The sequence below is a fragment of the Terrapene carolina genome, unplaced genomic scaffold (genome assembly GCF_002925995.2).
Source record: "Terrapene carolina triunguis isolate 2854851 unplaced genomic scaffold, T_m_triunguis-2.0 Scaffold96, whole genome shotgun sequence".
Classification (NCBI taxonomy): domain Eukaryota; kingdom Metazoa; phylum Chordata; order Testudines; family Emydidae; genus Terrapene; species Terrapene triunguis.
This window is the reverse complement of record NW_020664447.1, coordinates 204,137-222,677: the sequence shown is the minus strand read 5'-3', so window position 1 is coordinate 222,677 and position 18,541 is coordinate 204,137. Positions and strand designations below refer to the sequence as shown.

Genomic DNA, 18,541 nt, shown 5'->3' with positions numbered 1-18,541 from the left:
TTCTGATAAATTTCATCCCAATTTTAGTATGTTCCTTTATCATGCTTATTTTTATTTATCCTTTAATAAGAAAAGAAACAGTTTCTCAAAAGTCTTGACCACTGATTTTTTTCTAACCCCTCAAGAATAGTGCAAAGAGATGCAAACTCAGTGCTGTTCCTCTAGTATTTTCCTGAGGACCCAAGACTAGATTTTACAGACAAAAAATTAAAACGTGATCCTAAAAAGCTTGAGCCAATGTGAATTTTGTGAGGGGAGGGAAAGGCACAGAAATCAGTTGAGCTATGAAGAACACTGTTAACCAGAAGTCAGGACAAATGCTAACAATCATACAGTACTACATATTTTCTAACTGAAGTCCAGACAACTGTCAGTCGCAAAATCAAATTTTTAAAAAAGCATTAAGTTTCTACTTATATTTTGTGCTGTAAGACACTGTGCTGTAATAACACTGCAAAAAGGCAGTATGTATTGCTTTCAATTTATTTAACAATGGAACGTTTCACAAAAACAGTAGTCTACTTTCCTGTGTCTACGTGACTTGTGGTTTTGATGATGGAATGGAATAAGTCTCAAAAGCATCAAGTGAGCAGGAAATAAAATCTAGTTATATTTACTGTATGTTACTATTTACATGCTATATACTGAAGGAAAAAATTATGCACACGATAGCTAATAAAACTGGGATTTTGGATTTTATTTTAACTAGCTCCTATTAGTAACAACCCAGTTTAACATTCAGAAAGACATTCTTAGATTTTTATTGTAATAATTCCTAAGAAATTGGACCATGAATGTTTTAGGCACCAAAAGAAGCTTTAAGTGTACTTTTCAATTGTACTTTGCTCTTCTGGGTTGGAAAGATGATTGGTCATTGTACTGGGGGGGGGAGGGGGGAGGGGAAGAAGGAGGGGGGGGGAATCTAAAGAGCATTTTATTGCTGGGCAAATAAAATCAATTGTGACTTTCCTGTGCTGTCTTCATCATTGCATATTTTACTTTAAGTTCCTTGCTAGTGACAGTCAGTACTATAGTCTATCACGGTCAGCCTTCATTGAAAAATGTTTCTAAAATAGTGCTAAAAATTATAGTGTGTGATTTTACAGTCTTCATACAGCTTTGTCCAAAGAGAACAGACTGTGGTCACCATAAAACTGATAGGTGAATAAGAAACCTATACATGTAGTGCAGCCAGACCCAGTGGAGTAACTAATCACATGCATGAGACAGTAAATTGTATTTGCACCCTCTGATTTTAAATATTGTTGTATCACATAAAGGAATAAAATTTATCAAGAGTTATTTTTACAAGAGGTGAGGGACTGACAATACTAGTCTGAGCCAAGTATATCTGCCAATGCAAATCATTTCTGACCTGCAACATATCTGCTCTTGGTGTCCTATGTTTTTCAAGTAGGGAGAATCAATTATGTGAAGTTGTGGGGTAAAGTATTTTCTTATGTGTAAATAACATTTGTGACCCGATAGTTGAACCCAAGTCCCTAGATGAATCGCGAATGCATTTGCTGACTGCACTACGGAGGTCCTTGAAATTTTAAGAACTGTTTTAAAATGCTGGAAGACCACACACTCACATGGCACCACAAACAACCAGTCTTCATTCAAAGTTTGCAAATCATCAGTGACTTGCACAGAGGACTTCACTTAAAATCAACTGACTAATCTTACTCAGATAGCTGGTATAAAACTCAAACTATGTCTAAGAAACTGAATAAGTTTCCCAAAGAAAAGATTCAGTAGGTGGTGTCATGAATCTGCCTCTTTTAAAGAGCTGGATAAGAGTTTGTTAAACCTGGCTAACAGGTAACTATTTTTAAATTTCAGAAATGAGGTACAAGAATTTGAATTATAAGGTAAGGCACCATTATTTACAACTTCCATTATGGCACTCATTCTGATAAATGTTTCAGATGCATTTAATCGCAAGATTCGAATGTAACAATTTTTCCAGCTGTTCTGTCCAATTTCATTTCTGACAGTTTGTGCAACCACTGACATTTTACTGATCATTGCTGCACCAATGAATGGTGAATAGCGGATATATCATCAGAAACCCCCCACATCTTTCCTCTGGCATTCTACAGCACCTTGCCATATATAATGTAACAGGTAACAGAAAAGATTACTTGTACTATATCCACAGGGCAAGAGATTAAATGTGGTTGAACTGATACAGTAAAGCCAGAATAAACTACCTGAAGATTCCAGGGATGGTTTAAAACTTTAGTTACCCACAAGTACTATGATTACAAAATTAATTTACATTAATGCTTGGATATTATCACATAAGCCTAAAACAGGTGGTTTCTAGAAATCCTGTGGTTTCAGCTTGGTGAGGGGTTGGTCCAACACGTGTTGAAACGCAGAGTCTCATTTTAAAATGTCCAAGTTATTTTCAAGTAGGAAAAATGCACCAAACACAAGTGTGCAGAACTGTTTCACTTTTGTTATTTTCTGCTGTAGGAGTTCACAGATATGGCACAGCAGTCAGCTGATACCAGTTAACAGTCTCCTTCCTCAAGTTGAAATCCTTTAGGGACAGCATAACTCCACCCAGAAAGAAGTTCTCACGCAACGATTCTGCACTGAGCACACTTAGCTGAAGTTCCCTCTGCTTCAAAGTCTCCTTACTGTATCCACTGTACACAAGCTATGAAAAAAAACCACAGCCAATGAAAGCCAAGACATTTTATTTGTTAGATGTCCAGAATAAGTTATAAGGACTGCTGGTGGTTAAAGTAAAGGGATGGGCTTGATGGCGTCATTAGGCCTATATATGAACCAGAGTTCTTCCATGTTTAAACTCGGTCCTTCCATGTTTAACTTTAAGTGGCCTCAAAAGCCAAGGACAGGAATTGGAATGTGTAAATAGTCAGTTACCTATTACGACCTTGCTTATAACCAGGTCCTAAGCAATAATGATGAGGTTTGCATGTTTCTAGCTGGAGGAGGGGTAGTAAACTAGAGTAAATAGGACCCAATGATTGTTTAGAGGAATGTTACTAACAAGCTAGATTTATAGCCCTAGAATGATTTAACGGCTTAAATGTATAAACATGTCTTCGGTAGAAAGGGGAGGGGGAGTGGGGGGGGGTGATACAGGGGGAGAGAAGGGAGGGCTTAATTGTAAAGTATAAGAAGAGAGAAGCTGCTTTGTTCTGTGTGCTCGATTTGAGATTTGCCTGTCTCCTTGCACCACTTTGAGATCTCAAATAAACCTTTGATTGTTTCTCCACCCCGGTGTGTTTATTGGCGCGAAGCACGCCGGGCAACGAACCCCTGTTGCTTTGCCTCGGGCACCTCTGTGCCAGCAACAGGCTCCTGGGTTGTTCTCCTGGGTCTACTACCAACTTGCTGTGTGACCCTGGGCAAGTCTGCATCTCAGTTATCCTTTGTAAAAAGGGGATGTTTATCTGTTAGAGGGGTGTTGTGTAACTTTGTTTAAAGTATCCTGAGGAGCTCGGATGGAAGATGCTGGGTAAGTGAAATGATTGCTAAATCCAATCAGTTCAGAGCAACCAGAGAGCAAGTGATGCGGGTTATGGCCAATGCATTTTGTGAATTCTAATTAGAATATGCCAATCAATATTTGTCTAAGATTTTTTTCCCCCTTCCAGAGTTACAATCTTTTTTGGATTATGGGATAAGAAAGGGAGGGAAAAAAATCTGGAACAGGAGTGTGCGCATTTAAGGTACAAAGCTTTCAGAGTGCAAAGCAATTTACTGAGATGTGTTTGACAGGAATTTACCAGAATTTCAAATAAATTGTAGTCACCAGCATGTATTTATGAAAGAAAATTATGGAATCTTTACCAGGTAACTGATTTTTCTTACCATCTCATTGAATGTTGGGTTCCTTGTTTTTCGTGTGATTTTGGTTTTGCGTTTAGATGTTTTGTTTATATCTGGAAGTAAGTATGTTTTTACATAAGGATTTGGATCTGCACCATCTTCAGTAACCTGTAAATACAGAGCATAACAACTAGCCTTCATTCTATTTTAATGTATTCCATTTGAATATCTTTTCCTCCAAAGAAATGCATTAGAGTCTATGTTCACCCCAATTACCTAACATATGAGCAACTGCTCATAATCAGACTAACTGAAGACAAATGTGTTTTAAGAAGATACTTCCATTCTGTCTCACATTCACACCAACATCCCACAGCATTCTATATCAGTCATTCACATAATACAAGTTTGTGAATTTTTGGTTCACTTTCTTCACTCACCAGGTCTTTAATGTGCATCACCATGATAAACAGAGTGCCATTTCTATATGAGATAGACAACTTTACTTCTCCTCCCACTTTGCCTGAGGTAGGACTTGATGGACTTGCATCTAAAAATATGGACACACGTTATTATCCGTCACACAATTGTCCATCAGTACCACTGTACTAAGTTAATTAAGTGTACTGAAAACTGACAAATGTAAGACTTATGCCAAGTTCACGTCCTTTTTTCAGTTTTTATCAGTGTGTCAGGAACTTTTTACCTCCAAAATTGGCAAGGTCTGGGTACCCAGAAAGAATAGATATTCTAACAGGAATCAACATGGAGGATTAGAGTGAGAGAATTGGAGTATTTATTTGATCTGATTAATAAAAGCATTAAAAATAAGCAAGAAATTCTCACTTATGTGCAATTTTTATTTTGATTGAGCTGTAACCATATGGTGTAGGATTTACCTTGAAAGACATTTTCAAAGTAAAGGAGGCTTGAATTTGATATGAAAATTGATTATTTTTTCATGAGAGGAAAAAGATTAAAATGAGGAATCAAAAGATGGATTTTATACTGTGCAGTACTTTCAAGTTTTTCGTGTTATATTGCAGTCATTCAATTTACCCAAAATAACTTGTGTGCCTACCTGCAGGCTTAGCTATTCCATCTATTCCTTCAGCTTTCTCATCACGAAGTAGAGGGTGAAAAAAAGTATAAACAAGATCACACTGCATTTGGGAAAAAGGTTACATGTTAGCTTAAAAAGTACTAAAATGTGAGAGAACTAATTTTATTTAAATGCTTTGAGCAGTCACCTCTGACACCTCTGCTGAACTGTTCATCAAACTCTGTATGTAGCTGTTCAGCTCTACTTTTCTTTTGGCTGCTACATCCTTTATATGAGTTCTTCCCAGAACCATCTTATTAGGAAAGCTACAAGAGAATGACAATGTATTTTGTTGCTAATTTTACTGATGTAAGTTAAGATTTAAGTACAAACTAAATCCTGAACTGCTGATATGCATTCTTGGTGATGACTTGAGACAAAGCACAGTAGTGTATTACATTTGCTATATTCAACATTACACACAAAAAATACATTCAAACAGCATTAGGGTTGCAAAGCCACATGCTCGTAAGTGTCAGAGTCAAGGTGCAAATTTAATTCAACTCCTTTGTGTATATGCGTTGTGATGCAGTCTTTAAGTACATGCCATACCTTCCACGAGACCCTTGCCTTATTCAATGCACAATTAATAAGCAGCTACTTACTATTTTGTTTTCTGATTGTTCAATGTAGTTCAGATTACCTTATATGTTTAAAGCATAGCTTCCACTGACTTCAGGTGCAGCTGTCCAGCCCTTCTGCAAATTAGACCCCTGGGTCTAAAGTCAAGCACCCAGAAAAAAAACTGAACACACTATCTGTGAAAAAGTTTAAGTGACTTGCCCAGCATCAAAGGAACTCTGAAAGAATGAGGGAGAGAATACAAATCTCAAGGGCAGCATTCAGCTGCCTTAATCATCAGACCATCCTTTGTCTTCCTGCCCTCTCCAGCCTCATTCACTACACACACCTACCACCTTATGAAGCAGGAGTCTTACACACAACAACCTCCTTCACCACATAACCCGCTTCATCCCAGAGCAGGTCCAGCCTGTGCACTGAATGAGGCTGGGGTCCAGTGAGAAAAAAAAAAAAAAAGCATATGGTCATGTAACCAATGACTACATCATAATGCTTATACACAAATCGAATTAAGGTTGCCTGGCCACCCTTAATTCTAGCACTGCCTAACTTCTGAGTGCTTAACTTTGCAACCTTAACATGGGGGGGCAGAGGGGGGGGAAGGAGGGGTGGGTGGGTGTGTGTGTGTGTGTGTGTGTGTGTGTGTGTGTGTGTGTGTGTGTGTGTGTGTGTGTGTGTGTGTGTGTGTGTGTGTGTGTGTGTGTGTGTAAAACCACCTAGGTTTTTAAAAAAAAGCTAACTAAAGACAGAAGTTCCATATCGACACACATGGGTCCTCAGCAGGGTTGGAACCTTGAGAGCCATCGCACAAAACTTCTACCACTTGAGCTAATGGAGTGATTGACAGCAGGTTGATTGATAGGTGATCATCCTGCATGTGGACTAGCACCATAGCAGGATGGGACACTTGCTCAGTGGGTTTCACAGATATTTTCTGACAGCAGAGATAGGGAGACTTTATCCCAGTCTACCACCCACAGGTGCAGCTCTTATCTGAATCAGGTAGCTTCTTCCTCCATGCTACCTTGGCCAGCAGGGGCATCACAGAGCACAGGAAAGACAGGTCCCTGCTCTCAGATCCAGCCCTGGTACAGCCCACAGCAGCAATTGCAGAGAAAGTACTGATCAGTTATGGGCTGGAGCATGCTCAATGTGGACAAAGTCTTTGGGGAATTTAGCTGCTAAAATATAAGGAGTCTCTACTGAACATATGCAAACTGATTATTCAAAGGTTTAGATCTTAGTCAAATGTGAGTGGATTTTTATAGGGATGGCAAAAGGTACATCCCTTACAAAAAGGCCACCTGCCAACTTTTCATTCCAATTTTATCAGGGCATCGTGGAAATTGTTGTGACCCAAATGTTAGCAGCTCTGAAACGCTTTCAAAAGGGAACTAAAGATAAGTCTTAAAATAAGAAATGCTTTGTATATCTGAATGATTTGAACTTAGGAAAACCAAGTACAGCAAGTTGATGTCTTAGTAAGCAAAGAAACACCTCCCCTCTTCAAAGAGAGACAGTGGCTAGTTTTTCTGTCATCTATGATTAGATATATTTCTGGATGTGAGCCCAATAGAGTAAAGGGTGAGAACTTCCCCTTTTAACACTTATGCCAACACTGGAAAAAACTCCATGAAAGAAAATTTAATATAAAATTCCTTTGTCTACATAAAGGACAGGAGGTATCTTAGTTAATTAGGAACATACCCTGGTAACTTCCAAAGAGGAAAGAGAATACCGAGTTTGTTGTGAAGTTCCTGGAACTCATCAAATGTCCGGAAGACAAATGTTGGTTCAACTTGCCCCTCTCTCAAGACTCTCACCACATAGATCTGCCAATAAAAAAAAGAATACTTCAAGACATTAACTAACAGCAGCTGTTTTTCCACCCAAATAGATTTTTCTGTGCAATATTTGTATTCCAAGACTAATTGGAGAGAGAGAGAGAGAGAGAGAGAGAGAGTGTATGTATATATATATATATATATATATACACACACACCCACCCATTGTCTTCATAAAGGACATTAAATATGTTCATCCTGTAATGTAGATCTATGTATTAGTACATACAGATGAAGAAAATAGTGCCAGTTTGGCTCAGTAGTTACTCTACCCTTCTAAACCTGGAGGTTCTGGGTTCAGATCCCACACCAGGACTTGGGTTTGTATGGATAAAAACACCAAGCTAGTTTTAATAGAGTTGTGAGTTTAGCCTTTCATCAGTTGGTAATTCATTCTCTTGCTTTAGGATAACAGTTTAGAGGAAATTTTAATTAGGACAACAGCCTGAGACCAGTATTCTAGACTAGAGCACTATACAGTGGATCAGAAACACAACACTAACTTTGGAAATTGGACAATTCTGGTTTCAGATTTGCATAGTTGTACTATGTTCAATTTAAAGTTGCAAATACAAGCCTGCTTTTTCAAAGATCATGGGGTTCTTGAAATCATAGCCTGTCCAACATGATCAAGATCTGTGGCTTGAGTCCCCCCAATTTTGGGATGGCAGATTCCAATGCTTGCTGCCTCTAGAGTCTGTGTTCTGGTTCTCAAAGCCCCAAGTGAAAGATTCTGAACAGACTGGCAGAGCAGCTACATTCCAAGAGGAACACTATGGTTTGTTATATATTTTATTATACACTAGAAATTCAGAGTTAAACACATTAAGGTATGGAAATGCAGTTAGGGCATTGCAATAACCATAACTGTAGCGACACCATGCGGAAAAAAAAAAAATCTAATGAGTCTTTAAAAACAATTTAATCTCGGTCCACAACCTTAATCATATTGTTATTGCATAGTGTTACTACAGGGTTGTTTGGGTACGCTAACTGTATTTTCTCCATTCCTTAACGTGTCTTTTTTTTATTTTTTTTAAAAGCACATTTAATCTTAACTCTTAATTTCCTGGTTATAAATGTTTGATTTAGGAAGAATTATAGTAAGCCTGTAATGTACTCTACACTAAATTAATTATGTACACTATAATGTTCTGTTCCCATTCTTGGTAGATAAATATGCGGCTGAGAGAAACAATGGAATCAACGCATTTAGGAATAGCTATGTTTTGCTTTTTTACTTTTGGGGCATAGACTAATTCTCTGCTGATGAGTTTAATTTATTTGGAGGAAGAGATCATGTGACTAAAGTGAATGGCGGAGAGGAAGTATGGAGGTGGCAGCAAGCACAGTGAGTATTTACAAATTGGAATAAAATCCACACACTTACATAATGTTTATCTGGGTTGTACCTCTTTTGGTACGTAAACACGGACACTTCCTTGATTCGACCATCTTGTCTAAGTGAATAGGTTTTGGGAGAAAATGAGAGAATGGGCTCATCATTGGAAGGTAGGCCTGAAAAACGCAGCTGAGCCAGGTTGTGAATGAAGAAATTAAACTTTGTGGCAACACTTCCCAAACTGGATTCAATCAGCCTATAAAAGAGAAAATAACTTCAAATGCTAGAGCACAATTACATATTCAGAGCACACATTCCAATTGTGTTAGCACCTTAAGCTTCCAAGTTCTAAAATATATCAAATCCTCACTGAGGTAAAAGGACACATTATGTTTTGACAAAAAAATGGTCACTGGTCCATTGACATGACAACATTTCTGCATGTACTGGGATATCCAATACTCCAATTTTGGGTAAAGTTAAAGATTGAACAACAAAGGTCATCCAGAGGTTTGTCAAGGCTGTATGCATATCATATTTTTCATTAACTTGGGTTAAATGATCAATGAACTATATACTGCAGGAGATCCAGTAGTTCACTTAGTGAAAACTGGATACAGTGAAAATATTTATAATTAGATTTCTGAACTGTTTCCAAAACATGGCAAACTGCAGTTCCAGTGAGAGTTTTTCTTCACAAGAGGGTTCCCACTGTAAACAGCTTTAGAAGAGTCATATTAGCTATGGAATCAATTTAGGGAATATTTCCTCATGAATGTGCAAGTCTGATGGACAGCTAAATAAAGCTGTTAAGCTATCACTACTCCCAGCATTTTATGTATTAGAATGTTCACTATTAGATTTTTTTTTTTAAATAAAACAGCCTCAACATTTTAGCCCAACATTTAAGCATTTGAGAAAATGAAGTTATGTACATCTCTCAATTAGTGATAGATAACAGATTAGTATTTTATAATTACAATAATTTCAAAACTACTGAACTTTTATAAGCTGTAAGTATTACAGTGTTTCAGTGTTTTAGTATCATAGTGCAGACCTTCTAATAGAAAAAAGTAGTGAGTTTATATATTTTGGTTCTGTTTCACTTGTCACTTATCTAGTACCTTGTAAAGAAAATAGTAGCTTCTGCGTCTGTAGTTTGGGGCTGAAGAGCATCTTGGACATATTTTAAGTCTTGAACTCCAGTAAGTTCTGGTAACCCTGAAGAAAGCATCTATAGAAGACACAAGTTACTATTTTTACATTGGAAAGAGAATATCAAATCTATTTTTACATTTAAATAATTAAATAATTAAAACACTAGGGCCCCAAACTTGATTGGGGAATTGTGTACTACATTAAATACTATTGCTATTAACCAACAACTACTGCCACCACCCCCAGTATTTCCACAGGAACACTACCAAATTTCTGGCTCGTAACAGCACATGTTTAGAAGTGCTTCTAAAGTATAAATGCCAACAATTTAGGTTTTTTGTATAGACTGGATTTGTCAGAAGCTATAACTTCCTAGAAGTGAACTTAATAAAATCCACAGTTAAACTACACGAAAATTATGTGCAATAAAAACTATTACCAGTGAAAGCAGGTTCAGAAAGAGGTTTGCATGTTTCCTGATCAAATTGTAAGCTTGGCAGCAGAGATCCACAAACAATTGAAAACGAATAGTAGGTTTTTCACCACCATTAATGACATAGGCCATATCTGATGTTAGCACAAAAGGAGCCCGATCCCTGTTTAAAAAAAGCAAAATACACAGTTTATTAAAATGACTGTTTCTTGGACTTTCATGGACTTTTAGTTGCAATTTACTAAATGTAATTACTACTCTAAAACAGTATTTTTCCAAGAACTTGAACTACATGCATTCATCAACCACTGCACTTGCAGGGAGCAAGTCAGTCTCACTCACAGGGTATGATCCATTCTTGCTAATTATAATGTTACAGCCATGATTTTAAAGGGAAGATTATTCTTTCCAAAGAAATCATATTTAATAATTCATTAATACAAAGTTTTCCTCTGTGACCAGGTAACATCAGAAAGTAATAATTTCCAGCCAAAAAAACTTTAAGCTAGGTTAAAGTTGTAAATGTAAATCAATTATATTTGAAAACATCCAAACGCCAGGGAATTAAAAGTTAAGTTCTTCAAGTGCCTGTTCATGTCAATTCCAATCAGGTGTCTGCGCACCATGTACACAGTTGTTGGAAAGTTTTCCCATAGCAGCTCCCGTCAGGCGCCCCCTAGAGTGGCGCCTTCATGGCGCTGGATATAGGACCCTGCCGACCCCGTGTCTCCTCAGTTCCTTCTTACTGCCAGTGACGGTCGTTGGAACTGCGATCGCTTGCCTAGCAAGTGCTTCCCTTAGCGTTCTTTCCATAGCGTAGTTAGTAGATAGTGTATATAGTAAGGTTTGGGAGCAGGGTTTCCCCAATCCCTAACCCCCGCCTTGGGCTCCGGGACATGCCGTCAGCCCAAGGCTTTAAACCCTGTGGAACCTGCAGTAAGCCTATGCCAACGAGCGACCCCCACGACGTGCGTCTGAATTGTCTGGGGAAGGCGCACCAAACAAGATTTGCAGGGCTTTCCACCCCAGAAAAGGAGCGAGATTTCCGACAAAAAGTTGCTCATGGAATCTGCTCTTCATCCCCAGTCTGCTGCGGACCGCCAGGACCCGGCACCGAGTGCATCCGTATGGAGTGCCCCGGCATCAGTATGAGACACGGTGCCGAGGAAGGACTCTAGTCTAAGAGATCCTCAGCAGCTGTGCTCTCTGGCACTGCACATTAAGGAGACAACCTGGCACCCCATACGAATACCGAATATCATCCAGCGCATAAGAATGATCCATCCATCCAAACATGAATGCTATTCCTCTTCACTTTATCCACTTGCTGACACTCAGAAACATGGATGTTTCAAGTCATCCTCCATATACATTATAGGAAAATGTTCTCATTCAGCATTGGTCTGTGACCCAGATAGTGCAATTTACTTCTTGCACGCTCCAAAGTCTATAGCAGATAATACCCTTGGGTCCTCTTTCAACTCCTGATAAAGCTTAGGGTACTCCATCATGCAATATACAATTGTATGCCCTCCAAAACAGCAAACAGAAGCTATGCCACATTATACACAGCTATTCCTTGGTGATCATAGCTATGACATGGTAGCTGGGGTCAGAATTAGAATTCCCCCAAACAATCTCAACATTTAAAAAGGCTACACTAACCTCATCTTAGAATATCCTGGTTTCAAAATGTTTGGTTTTTATTACAACTTTATTAGGTTTTTCACTGATTTGTGCAAAGCTCTTTTGGTCTAGGAAATTCACTTAAAAAATAAAATCCTTAAGGAAAAAGGGATATTCCTGAAAGTATAGAAATGAAATGTCAGATGACAGTTGTGCCAATTGGCACATTTTGGTCTTCCAATTGCTGGAATAGTAACAGAACTACTTTAAAGCTACACTTGTGCGTCTAGTTTTTAAATACACAGAACATCTCTAGTATGTAGGAGCAGCCTTCACATCTTGGCGTTCTTCAAGCAGACTTGTAACTACCAAAGTTGATGGCCAGGGGGAGATTGTAGAGACTTTTCAGAAGCACAGTAGTCTACAATGAGAATCCAAAATGGATTTTGGAAATTGGGTAGTTCAACCTAAAAGAACGGATACTTACCTTACAGTAAATGATTTTTCTAGATGGTCTACGCATGTGGATCCCACCCATGGTGCACTTGTGCCCTCTGCACAGGAGTTAAGAAAGTTCTTTAGCAGTGTCCACTAGGAGTCATGCATATTCTTTACGTGCACTCTTGCTCCCCCACCTAAGAGCATAAAGGGAGGGGTGACCCCAACTGCTACTCAATTTCTTTTGCTGCCCAGAGTCCCAATGATAAAACTAAGCTGCAGGAATGGTGGGTGGGTCATGGGATCCACGTACGCAGAACAGCTTGAAGCATCAGTTACTATAAGGTAAGTAACCATTCTTTCATGTTTGAGCTCCTGTGCACGTGGATCTCACTTACTATAATTAGCAAGCAGTTTGATTATTTGGAGGTGAGCGCTACGAGGTTATCTGAACAAAGATTGGAGAACAGCTCTTCTCTAAAGAGTAATGTCTACTAAGTGTGTGAACCAATGACCACAGAGCTGCTCTACATATTTCTATCAGTGGAAACCTGCTGAAGCAAAGTGGTCTGACCTGAGCCTTTTACCATATTCCACAAATAACCTAAGCTTCTTCCTCAACGGTCTTGTTTTGTTTAGGTAATACAAGAGGGCTCTTTCTGACATCCGAAGTGTGAAGTTTTGTTTTGATTATGTAGGAGAAGCAAGAGTCCTAGAATAGAAAACTGGTAAGTGAATATATTGGTTAATGTGAAAATCCTGTATTAACTTGGGTATGAATTTGGGACGAGAGCTTAATGAAAAAGTGTATGGTGGGTAGACATGAGAGCTTGGATTTAGCTAACTCTGGGGGCTGAAGTAATTGCCACTAGAAACTCAGCTTTCATGGATAAGTGATAAATAAAACAAGATACAGACTCAAAAAGACATTGCATTAAAGCCACAAACACTAAATTCAAATGCCAAGGAGGAGGCATTTTTCTAACTTGTGGAAATAGAAGATATAAACCTTTTAGGAGTGATGACTGATGGGGAAAAAAACTGAAGGTCCTTGTCACAAGGTGAACTCACTGCTGGTGGCGCCTCCTCTTGGCCATCCTGGGAATTAGCTCTGCCAGGTGCTGCACCCTCCTCCAGCAGTATCTCCCCTCTCACTCCAGGAACTGCAGCCTCCTTTTTGTGACTTGGCCCTCTGACTAGGTCACTATCGTGGTTTTCCTTTCTGGGGAGGCAGTTTTCTTATGCACTGCCCTGCTGGTGTCACTTCCCCAGTGGCTGGTTAGGAAACAGGCCCACCCTCTACTCTGGGTTCTGGCTCCGGGACCCTCTAGTCAGCAATCAAGGTCTGTTCCACCCTGTACCATGCTGCATTTCCCTGAGCCCTCTCCAAATTTTCTGGTTCTCCCTTCCTTCTCTGGGTCTGCTAGTTTTACCACTCCCTCCTTCCAGGGAGTAACTGCAGCCCACACATCTCTGCAGCCGCCAAACACTTCTCCCTCTTCCCATGTGTGTCTGTCTTCAAGTGGAATTACTCTTCTACGCAACAGGCAAGATTTAAAATCCGGTAAGCGTGGTTGAGGCATCATGGCCAAAACCCAGTATTGCTACCAACTACCTACAAAAATACAATTACTTTTTTTTTTAAGCCAAGAGGCAATAAAAGAAAATATCAAAAATTAACTCTCTCCTAAACTACAATCTTAAAGCTGTAAAAAAAGGGACACTCAGAAGTTCCAACTCTCTGCCAGGATGGTCAGAAGGAACTGACTGACAGTTGGTCACCCCACCGTTTATGGTCTTATGTGGAGAAATGGAAGAGCATGTCCGACCCCTAGTGGACACTGCTAGAGAAAACTTTCTGCATTTCTGTGCAGAAGGCACAAGTGCACCATGAGTGGGACCCACATACACAGGAGCTCTACGAAGACAATACTAAGTTCACATTGAGGACAGTGATAAAAATTCAGATGTTTAATCGTGTGAGGAAAAATGCAAAAGGGAAGTTGCTTGCATTCTCAAATGCTAAACTGCAGGAGATACCTTTTAAAGCTACCAAACGTCTGTGCATGGCCCAAAAACTTTCCAAAGTCAATATGGAACATATGTCCCGTGGTTCGAAGCATTATGTTATCATTGTGACGGTCACAGATTCCCAATACGTAGGTGGCTACGCAGCATCCTGCACAAGAATAGATGAAGTTTTCTGAAGCCTGAAATTAGCAAAAAGTAATGAAATCAGAATGAATCTACCAATGGGAAAAAATGTACTTCAGTTTATCATTCATTCAGAGTTCACTTTTTACCACAGGGATGTGGCTCTGGGCAGCTGACAGTTCTTAAGTAAAAACTTCCCTCAGACTACTTGGGAAGCTATTCATTTAGGAAAAATTCTGTATGCTGTACTGCTAAGGGGAAAGGCAACTTGATAGGTTTTTGGGGACGAGAAGGCAGATAAGGTAGAGAAAAGGCTGTTCAGAGATAAAGCACAAGCAAAGGCCAAAGACATTTGTTTACCAAATCTGCATACCCCTGCCTGGTAGAGATGAAATGTTGCATCCAAAGGAGAAACAGCATGAGAAGGGGCCATATCTTCTAACCCAAAATTAAAACTGAGACCTGTTCTACACTATAGAGTTAGATCAACTTAAGGCAGCTTACGTCAACCTATTTATGTCAGTGTCTATACTACAATGCGGATTCCACTGAGGTAAGTCCTCCGCTACACCACCATAACAACTCCACCTCCACGCAAGGCGTAGCGCTTATGTTGAAATAGTTAGGGTGATGTATTGTCCATGTAGACACTGTTACTTACATTGCCTGTTGGCTGTCAGCCTTGAATTGGGCTGACAGCTGAAGCCCTTCCCACACCCTCGGCTCTTACAGCCAGAGCTGCCAGCCAGGCACCAGGCTCACAGCTGTGAGCCCCGTACCTGGCTGACAGTTTGGACCATCAGAGCTGGGGGTGTGGGGCCTCAGCTGTGAGCCCCAGGATTGCTGGGATCCAGTTGTCAGTGTCCCACAATGCCCCACATTAGTTGGCAGAAGGACGCCTGGTGAGGACGTGCACCGCCAACTGAAAGAGCAAGTGTGGCTGTGAACCACTGCTTCAATTACTGCAGTGGCTGTTCGTTGACTTAAGTCCACTTAATTTTGTCATGTAGACAAGCCCTGAATGTCATGCTTCCCCCCTACTTTTAATTTTGGAGTGAAATTTTTCCTACATTTAGAAGGCATTTCCATAGACATTTCTGAAATGAAACATTAAACTGCTGTTTCCAAAAGACTCCTTTACAATCCTACAGTCAATTTTGATTTCTTTTCTGAAATATATACAGTACAGAAAATTCAACTTCCCAAATAGCTTAAAACAGATTGTTAGAAAACTTATTTAGTGGCAGAATCAGAATAAGAGTTGTATTCTCCTGTAAATTAAAATGTTTACCATTGTAAAGGAAAACTATGGAAATTACCTTTTCATATTCTTCCTCTGTAGGATTATACTTTCGCAGCCATTCTGCAAGTGGCTTGTCTTTAAAAGATCCTGTCACTCCATATTCCACTTGAATTTTCCTAAGTGTATCTGAAGCAGGAACAAGTTCCACCAATCCTATATATAAAAATTAAGTGGTGTATTATATATAGAGAGAGGGAGAGAGCACACACGAGAAAGATGACTGCTCTGGTTTAAATCCTGTTTTTACATTATATTTTCCTCCACCTCTCATTTGGTATGAAGTCTCTTGAAGACATTTGATTTTAAAATGTAGAGCCCAATCCCAGTCTCAAACAGTGAAAAAATATTTCTGAACTTTGTTAGTCTGATAAACCTCTCTGCAGGCAATTTTACAATGTATACTACCAAATATATGTAGCCAAATTAGGCTTGTGTTATTACTACAATCAGTTAAGGTTTGTGGAATATTGTAGATAACTCCTACTTTGATTTCAAAAGCCATCAGCTGGTTAAATATGCAATGTGTGTAAAACTAGTATTGGGTCTAATCATTACTTAATGACTGTAAAACATCTCACGTGCACTCATAAGTAATTTAGATGTCTAACTCCATAGTATAAGTGAAGTGCTGGAGTAGAAGCTGCTCCAAGTCTACTTATTTCTAGAGCAACACAAAATACTCAATATGTGGCACTACAAAGGGCCTTATTTAGGAGAAAGTGGCTATTAAAAAAAAATTTTAAATTCCTTTAGCTAAACCACAAATCCCTATTTGGATAGTAGGTTTTTTTGTTTTGTGGAGAAGGAGGGGAAGAAGCAGAAATCTGTAGTAGAGCTTCCATTTTTGTTCAAGACTGACAAGAAAAAATGAGGCATTACAGGGTATGCCAATCTAGAGCACAGTTTTAAGCTGGGAAGAAATGCTTTCTGTACATTCCAAAAGCAAAGCTTCCGTATTCCGAAAGTAGTTTATTCTCAGCCACATCTATCTGGATGCCAATATTTATAGAACCTAAAGTTGTCATTTGTGCTTTTGTGGGTGCCTTTGGGTCAGACCCAACTGACTTCAAAGAGAGTTGCAGGTTCTCGGTGCTGCTCAAGATCAGGCCCACAATGCATTAGTCAATCATCGCCTGTGAAGGACACCTTCCACTATTTAAGCTCCAAGGCATTTAATCTATTGTGAATCAAATCCAGTCAGAACAAGTGTTGAAGAAAAGGGTGCCTCATTCCTGTGTAAACATTGTAGAGTATGTGGTGCAAAGTTTATTGGATTTTTAAAATTTTCCTTTTACAAAACTAAAAGTATTAATACAGGTACACAAGTACTGATTTTAACCTGTCTCCCTGTGAGTTTGATCATCTTTTCTGATGGACTGATGTAATGGTAGTGGCTTCAAACATTTTAGCAGTTCAATTTTGATCTAAATAGATCTCTGAAAATATTATATGGGGTGCCAGAATTAGTATTGCTCCTATATTCCCTCCTTCCTTCTCAGTTCTGTTTTTCTCCACTGCATCTAATTTGTTTCTCTCTTTCATTTCCATGTATCTTTTTTGTTCCACTGATCTTTAACTGCAAGGATCACCGAGGAGCTCTGTGGTCAAGAGCGGAAGTGTATATCCAACAAACGGAATCAAACTACTGGGTGATTCCAATCAGTTTAGTTTCACAATACTATTACACTTGTAAAGCACTTTTGCTCTTGTGTGCGGCGTTTCCTTCTGGGGGGGGGAGGGGGTCTATTGTTAACGTTCATTGTTACATGTTTCTCCCATTCACGAGAAACCGGTGGGTTTTCAACTGATTGAAGCATGATGCCAAGAATGTGTTGTAGAGCCCTTTAAGGGGAGAAGTGCAGGAATACATTGGGCAGTGTCTATCTGGTTACTGCACCTCGATCTTTTCCAGTTGAGAGGCACTTGAAGATAACCATTCGCAGGTCCAGTCCCTCCTGCAGCCAGATTTTGTCCATAATCTTTATCATTTGTAAAGCCAACATATCTTGTCGCAGATCTTCTCCGACCTTAAATAAAAACAAGCAGAGAAAGGATACTTTGAACAATGAACTAGACAGATTATATCCCCAGTAAGAGACAAACCATACTTTTCTTCTTAAATTGTGAATGACTTGTTTCCTCGGGTGTAGAGAAAAGGGTAAAATGATGGGCCATAATGAAACTTGTATAAACTGAAAATTGGCATTTTATATATACACAGTATACTCAGACATCTCAGTTAGCCCTTGAGATATACTGTTTGAAAGACGAACATAATATTTTTCTTTTTAAACGTTACACTTTCACTCCAAGAAGGGGAGGAGAGGTAAGCTGGTCTAGTTGTTAGAGTACTAGACTCAGCCTTGGGAAACAGATTCAATTCCTAGCTCCACTATGGACAGGGTGTGACCTTGGGAAAGTCACTTAGTGTGTATCTGACTCAATTTCCCATCTGTAAAATGGGCTAGTAGTACTGCCCTACCTCACAGGGGTGTTGTGAAGATAAATACATTAAAGATTGTGGAGCACTAAGATATGACCATGATGGGAGCCATGTAAGTACAAATAAAAGTTTTCAACCTTCTACAAATGTGAACCACTCTTGTGGGGTTAGCTATTTTCATTCATCCAATTACGTAAGTCAGTTTCTAAATATAAAGAGAAGACTTGAGATGCAGCTAATAGCCTGTAGAAATGTGGCAAAGCTAGCTAGTTTTGTTGGCATTAGCTATCATAACCCCATATC

General features: G+C 39.2%; 1 protein-coding gene across 1 annotated transcript in view; it reads right to left on the bottom strand.

Moving 5' to 3' along the window:
* Positions 1–916: 916 nt before the first annotated feature.
* Positions 917–18,541, bottom strand: part of PIK3C2A (phosphatidylinositol-4-phosphate 3-kinase catalytic subunit type 2 alpha) — an 88,364-nt gene continuing 70,739 nt past the window's right edge. The window contains exons 22-33 of the mRNA XM_024202174.3: positions 17,693–17,822; positions 15,812–15,948; positions 14,379–14,548; positions 10,281–10,437; positions 9,808–9,917; positions 8,732–8,939; positions 7,205–7,329; positions 5,064–5,181; positions 4,895–4,976; positions 4,254–4,363; positions 3,856–3,981; positions 917–2,671 (exon numbers count right to left, since the gene is read on the bottom strand). Of these exons, the coding sequence (XP_024057942.2) occupies positions 2,489–2,671; positions 3,856–3,981; positions 4,254–4,363; positions 4,895–4,976; positions 5,064–5,181; positions 7,205–7,329; positions 8,732–8,939; positions 9,808–9,917; positions 10,281–10,437; positions 14,379–14,548; positions 15,812–15,948; positions 17,693–17,822 (1,656 nt within the window). The 3' untranslated portion in view covers positions 917–2,488. The remainder of the gene's footprint in view (positions 2,672–3,855; positions 3,982–4,253; positions 4,364–4,894; positions 4,977–5,063; positions 5,182–7,204; positions 7,330–8,731; positions 8,940–9,807; positions 9,918–10,280; positions 10,438–14,378; positions 14,549–15,811; positions 15,949–17,692; positions 17,823–18,541) is intronic.